At 39.2% G+C, this 18,749-nt stretch overlaps 1 protein-coding gene across 1 annotated transcript in view; it reads right to left on the reverse strand.

Moving 5' to 3' along the window:
- Positions 1 to 18,749, reverse strand: part of ELAPOR1 (endosome-lysosome associated apoptosis and autophagy regulator 1) — an 885,667-nt gene that overhangs the window by 311,032 nt on the left and 555,886 nt on the right. The window contains exons 13-14 of the mRNA XM_044076128.1: positions 10,684 to 10,821; positions 3,881 to 4,144 (exon numbers count right to left, since the gene is read on the reverse strand). Coding sequence (XP_043932063.1) covers positions 3,881 to 4,144; positions 10,684 to 10,821 — 402 coding nt within the window. The remainder of the gene's footprint in view (positions 1 to 3,880; positions 4,145 to 10,683; positions 10,822 to 18,749) is intronic.

Genomic DNA, 18,749 nt, shown 5'->3' on the forward strand with positions numbered 1-18,749 from the left:
ACTAGGCTATCTGCCCGAAGGCATTTATAAGCCTAGCCAGAATCTGTTGGCTTTCGCCATCCCCTTAGATTATTTCCCTGTGCCTCTGTCCAGCAGAGCCACTGAGGTGATCCCCGGGGTAAACTTTCAGTTTCCCATCCACTATTCAAGGTTTCTTTTGAAGAGTGTTAGCGAGGAGCTCTGCCTAATGTAGATTGGGATCTTGTTCCAAAGCATGGGAAGTCTCTGGGACAGGAATCTATTCCTCCAGCATGTCCTATTTATTGTTATGGTGAGGTTTAGATCCCTAGAGTGTGTGGTTTGAAGGGATAAGGTTTTCTTTAGGTCGAGCATGTCCATCAGTTCTGGGTTGGACATGGCCTTGTATGTCAGGCAGAGATCACCACTGAGTAGGCGGTATGCAACCGAGTACAACTGGAGTTTCTTCAGTTGAGCTGCATAGGGCATCTGTTTGAGGCCATTGATCCTCTTGGTGAGGTACTTCTGTGGTCTTTCCAGCTGTTGCAGGTGCCTTGTAAGGTACATCCCAAATGGGGCATTGTACTCTAAGATGGGTCTGATGAGTGATGAGTAGAGGGGCACAATGACCTCTTTTGATCTGGATGTGAACCCTTTTGTGATTAGGTGGGCCATGTAGAAGGACTTTCTAACCACTTTGGCAATGTGATTATCAAAGGTGAGATTACTATCTACTTGGGTCCCCAGATCCCTTATTACGTCTTCCATATTTAGGAGACTACCACCTATGTGGTAGTTTGTGGGTACTTTGTTTTTTCCAAAGGGGATGACTATGCACTTTTTGGCATTTAGCTTGAGGCCATAATTTTGACACCAGGTATCCATCTCAGTGAGACCCTTTTGGAGGATGTCTGTGTCAGCCGGAGAGTCAGTTATAGCCCCTAGTTTGCAGTCATCTGCGAACTTGGTCAACTATAGTCCTCCTGTGCTTGCCTGTACCTCTGAGAAGTATATGCCAAACAGGAGGGGTCCTAGGACTGAGCCCTGGGGAACACCACTTGTAACTGGTTTTGAGACGGACCTAGCTCTCGCAACTCTCATCATGTGAGTTCTGTCCATGAGCCAGTTGGCAACCCATCTTGTGAAGTAGGGGTTTATGTTCAGGCTGATGAGCTTGTCTATAACACCAGAATGGGGAATGGTGTTGAAGGCCTTAGCAAGGTCTAGGTAGGCTGTGTGTACCATCTTTCCCTCGTCTATAGCCTTGGTAACTGTCGCAAAGAAGTCCACCAGGTTTAGGATGCATGATCTGCCCTTAACAAAGGCAAACTGGGTAGGGTCCAGTGTTTGGAGGTTCCCAATGTCTTTGTTAATGAGTTCCATGATGATGCGCTCCATAGCCTTGCAGACCAAGCTAGTCAGCCTTATAGGGTGATAGTTCCTGGGGTCTGTTGTGGCTCCACCTTTGTGGAGCAGAATAAACGTTGCTGTGCGCCACTCTATGGGTATGTAGCCTGTGGAGAGTCTGAGTTTGAACAGTGTGTTTAGGTAAGGGGTTAGTTTGTCTTTGAGCTTATGTAAGACGCAGCCTGGGACACCGTCCAGTCCCATTCATGCTGAGTTTTTGGCTTTGGAGAGGGCTGTTTTAACCTGAGTGTCTGTGATTTTAGGGACGCTACATTCTTCTGGTATGGTTATGAGCCCTTTTGGGGGTGAGAGGGGGGTGAAGTTAGAGAGGAATAGTTCTAAAAAGCACAAGTTAAGAGATACTTGACAACATAGCAGAACAGGATCACTTTATTATCCTACAGTAGGGAGGAATAGTTCTAAAAATTCATAAGTTAAGAGATACTCGACAACATAACAGAACAGGAACACTTTATTATCCTATGTTAGGGAGGAACAGTTCTAAAAAAGGACAAGTTAATAGCTACTCGACAACATAACAGAACAGAATCACTTTATTATCCTACAGTAGGGAGGAATAGTTCTAAAAAAGCACAAGTTAAGAGATACTCGACAACATAACAGAACAGGATCACTTTATTATCCTACAGTAGGGAGGAATAGTTCTAAAAAAGCACAAGTTAAGAGATAGTCAACAACATAACAAAACAGGATCACTTTATTATCCTACAGTAGGGAGGAATAGTTCTAAAATTTGCACAAGTTAAGAGATACTCGACAACATAACAGAACAGGATCACTTTATTATCCTACGGTAGGGATTTTAGTTGCATTTGCTCATGTAATTGGTAGACAACTAAGTGTCAAACATACAACTGCCTGGCCACTGTCCATATCTCTGTGGCATAAAATGTAACTTCGCAATATCACAGTGAAGGCTGCATGTTGATTACAGCTCAATATTGCACTGAGCCAGAAGAAAACCCATCCGTCCACTTAATTTAAGGATCAGTAAATCCTGTATTTCATCAGTACCACAGCAGGTTTTGTGTCTGCAACCTCTATCCTCCACCGATATCACTGTGGGGGTCCTCCCCTTACCTGACAATTACAGTGTTACAGCTGACAGACAGGCTGCAGTTTCTTGCAGATGCAGTCCCAGTATGTGACGTTTCATTGGTATACTGCAGTTACAGATGCAGTCCCAGCAGGTGATGTTTCATTGGTGTACTGCAGTTACAGATGCAGTCCCAGCAGGTGATGGTTCATTGGTGTACTGCAGTTACAGATGCAGTCCCAGCAGGTGATGTTTCATTGGTGTACTGCAGTTACAGATGCAGTCCCAGCAGGTGATGTTTCATTGGTATACTGCAGTTACAGATGCAGTCCCAGCAGGTGATGTTTCATTGGTGTACTGCAGTTACAGGTGCAGTCCCAGCAGGTGATGTTTCATTGGTATACTGCAGTTACAGATGCAGTCCCAGCAGGTGATGTTTCATTGATGTACTGCAGTTACAGATGCAGTCCCAGCAGGTGACGTTTCATTGGTGTACTGCAGTTACAGGAGCAGTCCCAGCAGGTGATGTTTCATTGGTGTACTGCAGTTACAGATGCAGTACCAGCAGGTGATGTTTCATTGGTATATTGCAGTACAACACTTTGCCAGATCTCTACCATTCTCTATCCTCTCACTGCTGGCAGTACAGCTTTGGATCACTGGACTTTACTTCAATGGGTTTTGTCCTATATTTCTCCAGTTAAGCAATGTTCCCTTCTGGATTATGCAATGCAGTGTTACACATGTAAGATACAGGAATACAGAGACAGACTTCATATTGAAATTGTTATGCAAATATGAGATAGATGGAGAGACTAAATGTGTAAAAGCAAAAATGATTGCATACAAAGAGGTTACTTGCAATTTTTCCTGTTAAACCAAGCAAATCCCTCCCTTGAACACTGACGAGTGAAGCAGCGGCTTCAGCTTAAAATACCGTTTTAGCAAAACCCCCAGATGGAGTACTATCACTACCAAACCACCCCAGGGAAGGCAATTAATCTCTGCGATAGTACTGAGCAGCAGTCCGAACACTGACCACTGCTAGCCCATTCTATATTCACTATTAATACTAACTCAGTGATTTAGGACAGCTATGCTGGCCTTCACGCTGATCATATACAGGCAAACTCTTTAACTTGACAGGCTGTACTTTTTCGACAAAGTATGAAAGAAACATTGTAGTGAGCCAAACTGAAACCTTCTGCAACTCTGTATCCCCAAACTTCATATGATAGATTGTCACTACCTTCTCTTCCAAAACTCTCCCCACTGGAAAAAAAGTAGTTACATGTTACATTTCCAAAAGTTTGTAACTTGAGTTGAAAACTGCCCAGCTATCTTGTATCAAAATGATGGCCTAGATATTCATGAGACCTCTCTGTTTGTCCCAGATTTTCTGCAACTCTGTTAATTAATAAAGCATCTCAGTTCTATAACTCTTGCATATAGAAATACCTGATTGCTTTTAGTGCCAGGACCACAAGAAACACAAGCTTGCTTGCCATATGGACGGTGGCTTTCAAGGTAGGTGTTTACTGGACATTCAAAGCAGCTGCTGGAGGCCTTATCGATGTAGTTTCCAGGTGGACATGAGGTACACAAAGAACTTGAGTCAGAAGATCCCAGAGCACAGGGCAGGCAGTAAGAGGAAACGCCATCCATCACATTAGTCACATTAACAGAGTAGATTTTAGCAATGTCACCTGAGAACCTTCTTTCCTGTAATGACAGACATTCAATCATTCACAATTACATTAACATCTCTTCTAAGTAACAGCAAAACAGAAAAACAAAAGATGGATCTAATATGATTTACACAACCAATGGTTGTAAATGACAAAACTAACATTTTAAGACATCTGAAACATGGCATAAAGAAGCTATATATCTTAATAGTCCAGATTTTCACAGACTATCCAGATTTTTGCCTAATAGTTTTGGTCTGCTCCTCATAAAATTTGTGGTTTCCTAGCAAATCAGTGAGGACTGAAGTCACTAAATAATGCAGACATTTGAGTCTCAGACTTCATAATCTTCAGAGAATGCATGGTAACAGAAAACATTTTATTCTAGTTACTTTCTAAGTCTATAAGAGCAATATTTAACATGTGTTCATATTTTGGGGGCTTTGTCCCCCCCCCCTTATTTTTCTTTGTCCAGCTTGGTTGAGAGGTTTAACATAAGAAAAGCAGACCTAGCTGTGTGAGCCCCTTACCATAACAGTTGCTGCAGCCTATTATTTTCCTGCCCTCCTGCTGTCGGTGTTCACCCTAGAGTATATTCAGTCCACCTGTTTTTTCAATGATCACCCCTTTCTGGTTTTGTTAAGTGCTATGAATATGGTGCATAATCTGTTTGTAATACCAAATATGACCACTAGGGGCAGGGTTTGCAGATATGACATAAGAAAAGCAGACCTAGCTGTGTGAGCCCCTTACCATAACAGTTGCTGCAGCCTATTATTTTCCTGCCCTCCTGCTGTCGGTGTTCACCCTAGAGTATATTCAGTCCACCTGTTTTTTCAATGATCACCCCTTTCTGGTTTTGTTAAGTGCTATGAATATGGTGCATAATCTGTTTGTAATACCAAATATGACCACTAGGGGCAGGGTTTGCAGATATGACATAAGAAAAGCAGACCTAGCTGTGTGAGCCCCTTACCATAACAGTTGCTGCAGCCTATTATTTTCCTGCCCTCCTGCTGTCGGTGTTCACCCTAGAGTATATTCAGTCCACCTGTTTTTTCAATGATCACCCCTTTCTGGTTTTGTTAAGTGCTATGAATATGGTGCATAATCTGTTTGTAATACCAAATATGACCACTAGGGGCAGGGTTTGCAGATATGACATAAGAAAAGCAGACCTAGCTGTGTGAGCCCCTTACCATAACAGTTGCTGCAGCCTATTATTTTCCTGCCCTCCTGCTGTCGGTGTTCACCCTAGAGTATATTCAGTCCACCTGTTTTTTCAATGATCACCCCTTTCTGGTTTTGTTAAGTGCTATGAATATGGTGCATAATCTGTTTGTAATACCAAATATGACCACTAGGGGCAGGGTTTGCAGATATGAAGTCTGGATTTTTGAGCTGATTTCACTATAATATCACACTAGTAGTGAAAGTGTGAAGATCAGGTGAACTGAAAATTTCCAGTGGTGACTAGCAGACTAAGGAACTTGCATATTTATTACATCCAGTAAACAATTTGCATCCAACTTGTATCTATACATAAGCCACTAGTGTACGCAATGAATAATGAAACTGCCTCTCTGTAGGGTGTAAAAATGGTAAAAATATAAGGCACTATACAAGGAAACTGGTGTGTGTAAAACAATTCTTCACAGCTAGGAATAACAGGCATCTCTCAGGAATAAGTTCAGTTGTACATTTATGCAATGTCCTAGCTGAAGGAAATAAATCAATAAATTAAATTGATGGTGCAGTGGTGCAGAGGTAGTATTGTCGCTTCACAGCAAGAGGTTCTCTGTTTTGATTCTCAGCTGGAGTGGAGTCTGCATGTGCTCCCTGTGTTTGTGTGGGTTTTCTCTGATACTCTGTTTTACTCCCACATTACAAAGACATGCATCTGGAGCATTTCTTCCTGGGCCTCTGCTGAAAACTGGCTTCATTCCAAGTTGGACTTTCCTGGTAAACAAATGTTAAATAAGTAGGAAGGCAAGGCAGTAAGTCTATATACCAAAAGCAGGACATATTTTACAGAAATGTGAGATTTTGCAGAGCAGATCAAACCCACTACCAGTGCAATTTTGACAAACAAAAGCTTACTTTTATAGAATTTGATTTCATTCTGTTGTATAATATTAAATGTTTTCAGATCCACAATAACTGTTTTATGCAGCTATTAGAAGAAACCTAAATATATGTTATCTTAAAATCTCAAGAAATGTGTGATTTGTCATGTGTTTTCACTGAACTCAACTGAAACACAGACTGTCCTGGTAAGGAGGGGCAGGTAGTATTAAGCAAGGAAAGTTTATCCTTTTTTTAGGTTGATGCAAAAAGGTTCAGGGAAATTGTATACTAAGTTCTGATTTAGTGGGCTGGGAAGTAAGGCTGTATTATGTTGTAAGCTACATCGTACTTGAGATTAATAACATAAGACAATGTGCTACACAAGCAACAGCTTGGAGTTTAGAGGAAGGACACTGTTTAGGCATAAGTCATAAACTGAAATGCAGTGAGGTCTGCTTTTTGGGCACAGATCTATACACCATACCTCTCAACTGTCCAGATGTTCACAGAATGTCCAGATTTTTGTCTTACAGTTTTAGCCTGTTCCCCATAGAAAGTGTGGTTTTCAGGCAAATCAATGAGGACTGAATGTACTATATAATGGCAGACACTTGAGTTTCAAACTTCATACCCTTCAGAAAAATGCATGATAACACATACTCTTTTATTCTAGCAACTTTCTAAGCTGACAAAAGCAATATTTAAAATGTGCCCCTGTTTTGGAGGCTTTGGACTTTAGATGTATGCTATACACCTAGATAACAACTGGTGGTAGTGCAAGCTGTAGGTCACACCTAAGCTGAACAATAGTGAATGGTGATGGTGCAAGCTGCAGGTCACACCAAAGGTGAACAATAGTGAATGGTGATGGTGCAAGCTGCAGGTCACACCAAAGCTGAACAATAGTGAATACTGGTGGTACAATCTGCAGATTACATCAAAGCTCAGCATTAGTGAATGGCGGTGGTGGTGCCAGCTGCAGGTCACACCTAAGATGAGCACTAACAAATGGTGGTGGTGGTGCAAGCTGCAGTCACATTAAAGCTGAGAAGTAGCGGCGCAGTGGTGCAGCGGTTAATGCTGTCAATACAGCAAGAGGTTCTCGGTTCGGAGTTCGATTCTCGCTCGGGTGCCTTCTGTGTGGGTTGCATGTTCTCCCTGTGTTGGGTTGGGTTTTCCTCCGGGCCTCTCCGTTTCCTCCCGATTCGAAGACGTAGCTACCAGCTTTTCTCCTCGGGCCTCCGCTGAAACAGGATCTGTGGAACGGACTACGGTCAACAAATCCGGTCAACAAATGTTAATAAAATAAAAAAGTAGCGGCGCAGTGGTGCAGCGTTAAATGCTGCTCAGCCTCAGAGCAAGAGGTTTCTCGGGATGGCTGGGGGGGGTGTGGTGTGGTGTGGTGTTTTGTCCCTGTGTGTGTTCTGCCGGGTTTCTCTGTAATCCATCCCCCATGACGAAAGACATGGCTGGAGCATTTCTCCTGCCTCCGCTGCTGAAAACAGGACTCTTGGAAAGGACTTCTTTTCCCTCTAAAAATAATAAAAATAAATAAATAAAATAAAAATAAAAATAAATAAGTAGTGAATAGTGGTAGTTCAGTCTGTAAGTGACTTCTAAGCTGAGCACTAGTGAATGGTGGTGGTGCATGCTGCAGGTCATACCTAAGGTAAGCACTAGTACTAGTGAATGGTGGTGGTGCAGGCTGCAGGTCACACCTAAGATGAGCATTAGTGAATGGTGGTGGTGATAAGGTGTAGGTCACTCATAAGCTAAGCACTAGTGAATGGTGGTGGTGCATGCTGCAGGTCATACCTAAGGTAAGTACTAGTACTAGTGAATGGTGGTGGTGCAGGTTGCAGGTCACACCTAGGATGAGCATTAGTGAATGGTGGTGATGATAAGGTGCAGGTCACTCCTAAGTTAAGCACTACTGAATAGTGATGGTGCAAGCTGCTGGTTATACCTGAGATGAACACCAAAGAATAGTGGTGGTGTAAGCTGCAAGTCACACCAAAATGAGCACTAGTGAATAGTGGTGCTACAAGCTACAGATCACATCAAATCTCAGCACAGGCCTAGGAAGGAAGACAGCAGACTTCAAAATGTATATTGCCTACTTTCTTAAGTAATTTTGCCAAAACCATAATCTAAAACATCTAGGGCTAGGTTTGTCATGGAAGCTGTCCATATTTAAACTTTATAATAGATGTTTCATAAGTCTATGAGGTTTTAAATAAAGGATGAATTCTCTCTACAGATTCTGGTATCTTTAACACATCTAGGAGTCTCTTGGACATTAAATGTCTGCCACAGGCCAGTGTAATCCTCCCTTTACTGTAATTATGATTTACTTGAAATTAATATGTTAAGCTGGGGAATCAGAGGACTGTAAACAGCCATCTTTGTCAACCAAAAAGATGCAATATGAGGACAAATGCTGAGGTCTTTGTCACCTAAATAGATGCTATACTGGGACAAATGCTGTGGTCTTTGTCAACCAAAACGATATAATACGGGGACAAATGTGGAGACCTTTATCAACCAAAAACATGTAATACAGGGTAAAATGTTGAGATCTTTGTCAACCAGAGCAATGTAATATGGGGACAAATGCTGAGATGATGAGGTAAATTTCTCTTCTCATGAAGGCCTTTCATGGTAAGCAGAATATTCCACCCTAAAGTCTAAGCTGGTCTTTAAAAGGACCAACAATGGTCCTCATGTTTTGTCTACAGAAACCAATACTACTTTCTCCTCCATTTTTTTGACAATCTAGAAGAGACAAGACTGAAACAGGGGAACTGGTACTTTTCATCATGGGGAATATAGCTCTTGACATGGGGAAGATACAGACTCTTCCACCAAAGAAACTTCAAGCTCAGCAGTCATTTTAATGCATAAAATTATCTTTGGCATACCTGAAATGTTATCCAAAGTCAGTAGTAATGAAGGTGCCTATCTTATTTTATGTTTAACAGGCACCAATAGTGGTAGAGGCTCTTTGGACAAAGAAGTAGCTGACTTCATGTCCCTGTCTTTGGCAGTCAGTGAAAATGAAGTGTCTACCATATCTGTAGCTGAAGAATGCAGAGCAGAGTCTGGTACCTGAGAAGTCTTCTAAAGAAGGCAGAACAGAGTGTGGTATGTGAGAAGTCTCCTGAAGAAAGCAGAGCAGAGTCTGGTATCTGAGAAGTCTCCTGAAGAAGCCAGAACAGAGTCTGGTATGGGAAACATCTTCTGAAGAAGGCAGAGCAGAGCTGAGTATAGGAGACATCTTCCTCTTTAACAATTTGGTCCTTTTTAGCTTTTGCAGACTGTACTGTATATGTTCTATTTGTCTTTTTTTCCAATGATTTTAGTCACTTTTCTGTTAAAATTGCAGCTAATCTTTCTGTCTTCTTACATGTTTAAACTTAATGTAGTGTTCACAATCTTTTACATTACTGTTTTGGCCTATTCAAATGAAACACTGAAAATGGAAATCTATCAAGGCTGTTTACCAAACTCACATTTGTTAATAGACTTATCCATCCATCTTTGGTAAACACTTGAACACAACATGAACAGTAATTTGTAATAAAAAAGAAAGAAAGAACAGAGTAGACATTTGAGAAATAAAATAAATATTCAAGTTGTGGGTGATGTGCAATGCTCAAAGCAGCAGGAAGATCTGAAGAATATGAGAAGCAATATAGGATACATAAAGAAGACTTGCTCCTGCTCACATCACTACTTAGTCAGTGTGATATCTGTGTTGGTTCATTATATGGAAGATGCCATTGCTTTTTTTCAACTTTTGGTGGAGAGGACACAGAAATATGATGATAAACGTAAATGCAGTAATTTATTGTTATAGTATCCCTTTCGAAAGAAGATATCCAGAGATGAATCAGTTGTTGCAGACAGCCAATTTAAATGTACAGGCCTGGAAATGAACCTGCAGTAAGACATTTCCTCATGAGTTACATACTTCCTTACACCATGTATCCATCTAGCCACCTCCTCAATGCAGGACATGCACTAAGTCAGCGGCATGTAGCTATTCCTGCACTCTGTCCATGGTTCTTCTGGTCCTGCTCTACATACGACATCATGAATCATGTTATATATATCCTGCCTTTTTATTTCTTTCTTTCTTGTATCTCACTGGACTACACGTCTCTTCTTATTCACTTCCACGTCACCAGCCAAATCACGGAAATAGTTAAACTAAATCTTTTTTGTGAATGAAAAGTTATGCCTCCAGTTAGGCTACACAAGTTGCCTAAACACCAAATAAAGATAAATAAAATAAATCCAGTGAAAACACACTAAGGTGCATGTGCTAATCAGCTCATTGCTAGAGCACACAACAACATGCTGTCTGTCTAATACAAATAAATATAAAACAGAACTACATGTACATTTATTGACATGTAGCATCTAGAATTCTGATAAATGTGCTTTCTGATGACAGTCAGAAATCCATTACCAAAACAATAAACCCACGGAAGAATGCCTTACCGTGCCATGTTGACTTGTGCGTTGGAATGCCCAGGTAAAGCTCACAGAGGAATTCCTCTGAATAATGTAGTGGTATGGCTGCTTGTCTTGCTGTCCAACCCATGATTCCACAACACCTCCACTTCTACCATCCATGCCCTGAAATAAAAAAAATGGAGTTATTAACGTAATGCAGAGAACTGACTCAAGAGGACTCCAGAAGTATCTCCATTCAAAACACTAACATTTAGATGATCTTTTAAAAAGAGTAATATTTTCTGGCAACAACACATAATATAATACAAAAATTAATTTAAATAACTTGCCCCTTATACAAAATGAAGGAACCAGTAAATAGAGAAAACTAATTAAAAGTAGCTACTTCTTTTTTAGTTACTCATTTATTTTGGGAAAGTTGAACAGTAAGCTGTGACAAATGTGTCAGCCTGCTGTAATAGACAGCAGTGAGGAAATGACAATGAACACGCCAAACAATGACCACTTTGTATCACCATCAGCCATGCATTAGAACAAGCACAAACACATGCCTTGTGTTAATGAAAGAACTTCAAAAGCAAGTGCTAAAACTAAAGTATTTACTACATTAAATAATCCATAAGATTCATTAAATACTGTAAGCGAACAAAAGTCCAGATTTAAATGAAAGTATCAACATTAAATGTTTGTTAAAGCCGTACCATATTTAATGAATCTTATCATTTTTAAACTATATATTTACTGGCTTTTTAATATGTTGTCCTATTATGTAAGAAAGTCACGTGTTTAATTATTCAATTATTTCTAAGATGTGTACTGGCTGTTTAAATGTTTGTTTTCACTCGACTGAATGAAAATGCTTCACTCACAAATGTTTTTTGTGTGTTTGTTCTTTAAAGTTTGTTTTAAAATTTATTCTGTTGGATTATTTACTGTAGTAAACACTTAGTTTTAGACACTGCTTTTGAAGAATTTTTCAGATTGTCATTTTAAGCATTGCTTTTAGCCTGCTTTGTTTTTTCTTGAGATTCGTTTTGGCACTATGGATACTAGTGGTTATGGTCAACCAACTGGATTTTTTGATGATGAAAGTGACGGGAATTTGAATGTCACTATGCATTCTATTCCCTATGAGCTATTAGATCTAACACTCAGTCTTTCTGGCTTAGTAACTCAGTTACAAGGTGTCTTACCTGCCAACAATGTTCTACGTCAAGTGACTCTTTGTTGATTTCTTCGATTCAAATTGTTCGATTAAGCCATCTAACAAGTAATAGCATCAGGTTTGAAAATTAAATTATTTATCTAAAACACTTACTGTTAGGAAAGAGCTAAAAAACTTGACAAAATTATTTCTGAGGTTGTAACTTAAGAGAAACAAAATTTTCCCCTATTATCATAACTGGTCTAATGTTGGTGAATGTAAAAAAGATCAATCGAATTTAAGGGCATTTCCTCTCCCAGTCTCATTAGACTCATAAAATAAGGCAGTCTGTGAGCAATAACTGGAAAATTATACTTGGTAACAAAGTATTGTCTTCTGATATTTGTTCAAAGCCAAGATTTACTTATAAGAAAAATTACAATTTTAAGACTTTATTCGAAACAGCACAAGTAATGCAGAATGAAAATAAATGTGGAAAGTTTAAATGCCAAAATTGTAAATACTGCAAGTATATAAATGAAGGGTCTAATGTTATTTTAAAACAGTCACAAAAACAGATTTTGGCCAAAGGCAGATTTACTTGTAGTTCTTGTATGGTTGTTTATATTGTTACTTGTGACTCCTGCAAAGTTTTTTATGTAGGAAAAACTACCAGAAAATTGTCAAAGAGAATTTATGAGCATATTTTAGCTACTAAAAACAAAGATTTTACAAATGCACTAGGAAAACATGCTTTTTGTTGTCAAGGTTTTTGCAAATTTTCTTTTTTACAATTGATTGCGTTTGTCAGTTATATGGTGGGGATTTAAAGAAGCTTGAAGTAAAAGAAGTCAACTGGCAAATAATATTGGAAGCAAACAAAAGTCCAAGTTTAAATTGGAGTATCAACATTAAATCTTTTTAAAGTTACGGTGTATTTAATGAATTTTATAGTTTTTTAAAGTTTATATATTAAGTAAATATTGGCTTTTTAAATCTGTTGTCCTATTTTGTAAGAAAGTCACGTGTTTAACTATTCAATTATTTATAAGGTATATATTGGCTATTTAACTGTTTCTTTTAGCTCTGATGAAATTCTATTGAATTGAATGAAAGCACTTAGCTGGCAAATGGTTTTCGAGTGTTTGTTCTTTAAAGTTTATTTTAAAGTGTATTCTGTTGGATTATTTATTGTAACCACTTTGTTTTTAGCAATTGCTTTTGGAGGGGGTTTTTTTTATTGTCGTTTTAAGCATTGCTTTTAGCCTAATTTGTCTTTTTCTTCTGTTAAAGCACAATGTGTGACTGTGGCTGAAGAAACGTCAGGTCATTTATTACACATCTATAATGTCCAGCTAAAAACAGATTGCTGAGAAGCAAATGACTGGAAAATAAACATCCGTAAGGAGATGTTTTATTTCAGGTACCACAATCCACAATAGACAAGGTATAAGAACAAATGCCCATGTTTGATAACTACAGAAACATCTTTCCTAGCTAAGCCACCTTCACACACGAACACTAAGAGACCTTGGTTTAGGCACCCATCCATGCTGCAGCATTAGGATTTCTCTCTGAAGCACCTACCACCAAAGTTCAGAAATAAGCCCAGATTTCTTGTGGTGGAGGGTGATGTGCATGGACAGGAAGCACTGAACATCTGAAAACTACCTTGTTTGTCTTGCATAGGTTGCTGACAGTTACTAGCTTTGATGGGGCCTATACTGGATGACAGGTGTTCCAGGGAAGCCAGAATTCAAGACATAAAGGAGATGAGGAACATTAACTGCTAAACAAAGGAACGATGGAGATGAGTATACAATATATGTGATATAACAAAATCAGGCCAAAAAGATCAACGATTTATTGCTGCAAAGCTTTCAGGCTAATCACCCTTCCTCAGTGCTATAAAACAGTACATGTACACATCACAATTTAAATAGGAGCTCATTAAAATCACATGATACCACCCAGCCAGTTTCAAATCCTAAACCCCTTCCCCACATATAAAATCCATATCTAAAATAGTCATTACTTAAAACAAAACATACCAGGGTTGAATAGCGCTGTCAGCTGAACACCTATACTGGTGAAAACACTGAGGGACATTTTGTAATGTAATGGTTAAGTAATATTTGTAACATGTTTGGTGAATGTTTTTTAGAACAATGTTTCTTAGGGTAAGTGTTTATTGTTTTAAGTAATGACTATTTTAGATATTGATTTTATATGTGGGGAAGGGGTTTAGGAATTGTGATTGGCTGGCTGGTATAATGTGATTTTAAAGAGCTCCTATTTAAATTGTGATGTGTACACATACTGTTTTATAGCACTGAGGAAGAGTGGTTAGCCCGAAAGCCTTGCAGCAAAAAATTGTTGATCTTTTTGGCGTGATTTTGTTATCAGTTTGAACTACTTTCACTATAGTACTGGCTTGTATTGGTTTGCATCATGGGAAGATTAACTGCTAAACAAAGGAGCGATGGAGATGAGTATACAGTATACATCACTGTGCATCATGGGAACATTAACTGCTAAACAAAGGAACGATGGAGATGAGTATACAGTATATATCACTGTGCATCATGGGAACATTAACTGCTAAACAAAGGAACGATGGAGATGAGTATACAGTATACATCACTGTGCATCATGGGAACATTAACTGCTAAACAAAGGAACGATGGAGATCAGTATACAGTATACATCACTGTGCATCATGGGAACATTAACTGCTAAACAAAGGAACGATGGAGATGAGTATACAGTATATATCACTGTGCATCATGGGAACATTAACTGCTAAACAAAGGAACGATGGAGATGAGTATACAGTATACATCACTGTGCATCATGGGAACATTAACTGCTAAACAAAGAAACGATGGAGATCAGTATACAGTATACATCACTGTGCATCATGGGAACATTAACTGCTAAACAAAGGAACGATGGAGATGAGTATACAGTATAGATCACTGTGCATCATGGGAACATTAACTGCTAAACAAAGGAGCGATGGAGATGAGTATACAGTATATATCACTGTGCATCATGGGAACATTAACTGCTAAACAAAGGAGCGATGGAGATGAGTATACAGTATACATCACTGTGCATCATGGGAACATTAACTGCTAAACAAAGGAACGATGGAGATCAGTATACAGTATACATCACTGTGCATCATGGGAAGATTAACTGCTAAACAAAGGAACGATGGAGATGAGTATACAGTATATATCACTGTGTATCATGGGAACATTAACTGCTAAACAAAGGAGCGATGGAGATGAGTATACAGTATACATCACTGTGCATCATGGGAACATTAACTGCTAAACAAAGGAACGATGGAGATCAGTATACAGTATACATTACTGTGCATCATGGGAAGATTAACTGCTAAACAAAGGAACAATGGAGATGAGTATACAGTATACATCACTGTGCATCATGGGAACATTAACTGCTAAACAAAGGAACGATGGAGATGAGTATACAGTATACATCACTGTGCATCATGGGAACATTAACTGCTAAACAAAGGAACGATGGAGATGAGTATACAGTATACATCACTGTGCATCATGGGAACATTAACTGCTAAACAAAGGAACGATGGAGATGAGTATACAGTATACATCACTGTGCATTATGGGAACATTAACTGCTAAACAAAGGAACGATGGAGATGAGTATACAGTATATATCACTGTGCATCATGGGAACATTAACTGCTAAACAAAGGAACGATGGAGATCAGTATACAGTATACATCACTGTGCATCATGGGAACATTAACTGCTAAACAAAGGAACGATGGAGATGAGTATACAGTATACATCACTGTGCATCATGGGAACATTAACTGCTAAACAAAGGAACGATGCAGATGAGTACACAGTATACATCACTGTGCATCATGGGAACATTAACTGCTAAACAAAGGAACGATGGGGATGAGTATACAGTATACATCACTGTGCATCATGGGAACATTAACTGCTAAACAAAGGAATGATGGAGATCAGTATACAGTATACATCACTGTGCATCATGGGAACATTAACTGCTAAACAAAGGAACGATGGAGATGAGTACACAGTATACATCACTGTGCATCATGGGAACATTAACTGCTAAACAAAGGAACGATGGAGATGAGTACACAGTATACATCACTGTGCATCATGGGAAAATTAACTGCTAAACAAAGGAACGATGGAGATGAGTTTACAGTATACATTACTGTGCATCATGGGAACATTAAGTGCTAAACAAAGGAACAATGGAGATGAGTATACAGTATACATCACTGTGCATCATGGGAACATTAACTGCTAAACAAAGGAATGATGGAGATCAGTATACAGTATACATCACGTGCATCATGGGAACATTAACTGCTAAACAAAGGAACGATGGAGATGAGTATACAGTATACATCACTGTGCATCATGGGAACATTAACTGCTAAACAAAGGAATGATGGAGATCAGTATACAGTATACATTACTGTGCATCATGGGAACATTAACTGCTAAACAAAGGAACGATGGGGATGAGTATACAGTATACATTACTGTGCATCATGGGAACATTAACTGCTAAACAAAGGAATGATGGAGATCAGTATACAGAATACATCACTGTGCATCATGGGAACATTAACTGCTAAACAAAGGAATGATGGAGATCAGTATACAGTATACATCACTGTGCATCATGCAAACATTAACTGCTAAACAAAGGAACGATGGAGATGAGTATACAGTATACATCACTGTGCATCATGGGAACATTAACTGCTAAACAAAGGAACGATGGAGATCAGTATACAGTATATATCACTGTGCATCATGGGAACATTAACTGCTAAACAAAGGAATGATGGAGATGAGTATACAGTATACATCACTGTGCATCATGGGAACATTAAGTCCTAAACAAAGGAACGATGGAGATCAGTATACAGTATACATCACGTGCATCATGGGAACATTAACTGCTAAACAAAGGAACGATGGAGATGAGTATACAGTATACATCACTGTGCATCATGGGAACATTAACTGCTAAACAAAGGAATGATGGGGATGAGTATACAGTATACATCACTGTGCATCATGGGAACATTAACTGCTAAACAAAGGAACGATGGAGATCAGTATACAGTATACATCACTGTGCATCATGGGAACATTAACTGCTAAACAAAGGAACGATGGAGATGAGTATACAGTATACATCACTGTGCATCATGGGAACATTAACTGCTAAACAAAGGAACGATGGGGATGAGTATACAGTATACATCACTGTGCATCATGGGAACATTACTAAACAAAGGAACGATGGAGATCAGTATACAGTATACATCACTGTGCATCATGGGAACATTAACTGCTAAACAAAGGAACGATGGAGATGAGTATACAGTATACATCACTGTGCATCATGGGAACATTAACTGCTAAACAAAGGAACGATGGAGATGAGTATACAGTATACATCACTGTGCATCATGGGAACATTAACTGCTAAACAAAGGAACGATGGAGATGAGTATACAGTATATATCACTGTGCATCATGGGAACATTAACTGCTAAACAAAGGAACGATGGAGATGAGTATACAGTATACATCACTGTGCATCATGGGAACATTAACTGCTAAACAAAGGAATGATGGAGATGAGTACACAGTATACATCACTGTGCATCATGGGAACATTAACTGCTAAACAAAGGAACGATGGAGATGAGTACACAGTATACATCACTGTGCATCATGGGAACATTAACTGCTAAACAAAGGAACGATGGAGATGAGTATACAGTATACATCACTGTGCATTGTGGGAACATTAACTGCTAAGCAAAGGAATGATTAGAGAAAATTGTAATGGGTTTCCCTGAAATAATGCTTGATTGAAGGCCCACAGTGTGGTCCTTGTTTGCCCACAAACAAAGCTGTACTGAAGGCCCTAAACTTGCTCTTCCTGTTTTATCACATACAACACTGCAGTGATATCATAAAGTTTCCTGTTGAATAATTTTCCCATACTTATTAAAAAAGCCGGGATTAACCCCATTTAACTCTCTCCCAAATTATTTTGCAATGAAGGGACAGTGTTTGCTGTGCTCCTACACAAGATACCACATTTGTGGCCTGATATCCCCACATTTAGCACCTAACAACTGCCTGTGAGCAGCCAACACTAAGCACATTAGTAGTCTATCCATTAGGAGGAAATGGAGGTCTGGACATCTGGTGAAAACAGGAGATGAAAGAAGTTACCAGTGTTTGCTGATATTCTCAATGAAAAGCTCTAATCTTGAACAGAAAAGTCAGAATGGCAGCAGTTTTGTAATGATGTTGTGCATATCTACTGGTTATTGCAAAAACTACTGGCATACAAGTAGAATCCACAACTTTACCAGTCTGCCCACTGCTCGTACAGGAATAGAACCTACAGCCTCATTGGGATCTGAATCAAAAGCATACAGCCAAGTAGCCAACTTGTCCAAGGTCAGGGAACCATTTATTCTAACAACAACATGGCTGTGTCAGACATGAGCATGGAGGTACAGACTGACCATTCAATGATTTGTTTTCCGCTTCAGAGGAGACAGTTAAAAGTTTTCCTGCTATAAAACCTCTGCTGGTGACACAGGTTTATCACTTCCTAGGTACTTACTAGGCTACTGATCTGTGATGATCTTTAGAAACTAGCCCTGTAATCCTGTGAAAAGTTTTAGCCCTTTTAATTAAGTTGTCCTCTGGAGAATTTCTCATGGAACCAACTTTGCAGTTATCTGCAAACTTGGTTAGCCATAAACCTCTAACATTAACTTTGACCTCCAAGAAGTAAATGCCAATAGCCCAAGGACTGAACTCTTGGGTACACTGTTAGTGACAGGCCTTTTGGGGAAGAATAA

This window comes from Protopterus annectens, chromosome 7.part0, assembly GCF_019279795.1.
Source record: "Protopterus annectens isolate FY-2018-M chromosome 7.part0, PAN1.0, whole genome shotgun sequence".
Lineage (NCBI taxonomy): Eukaryota > Metazoa > Chordata > Ceratodontiformes > Protopteridae > Protopterus > Protopterus annectens.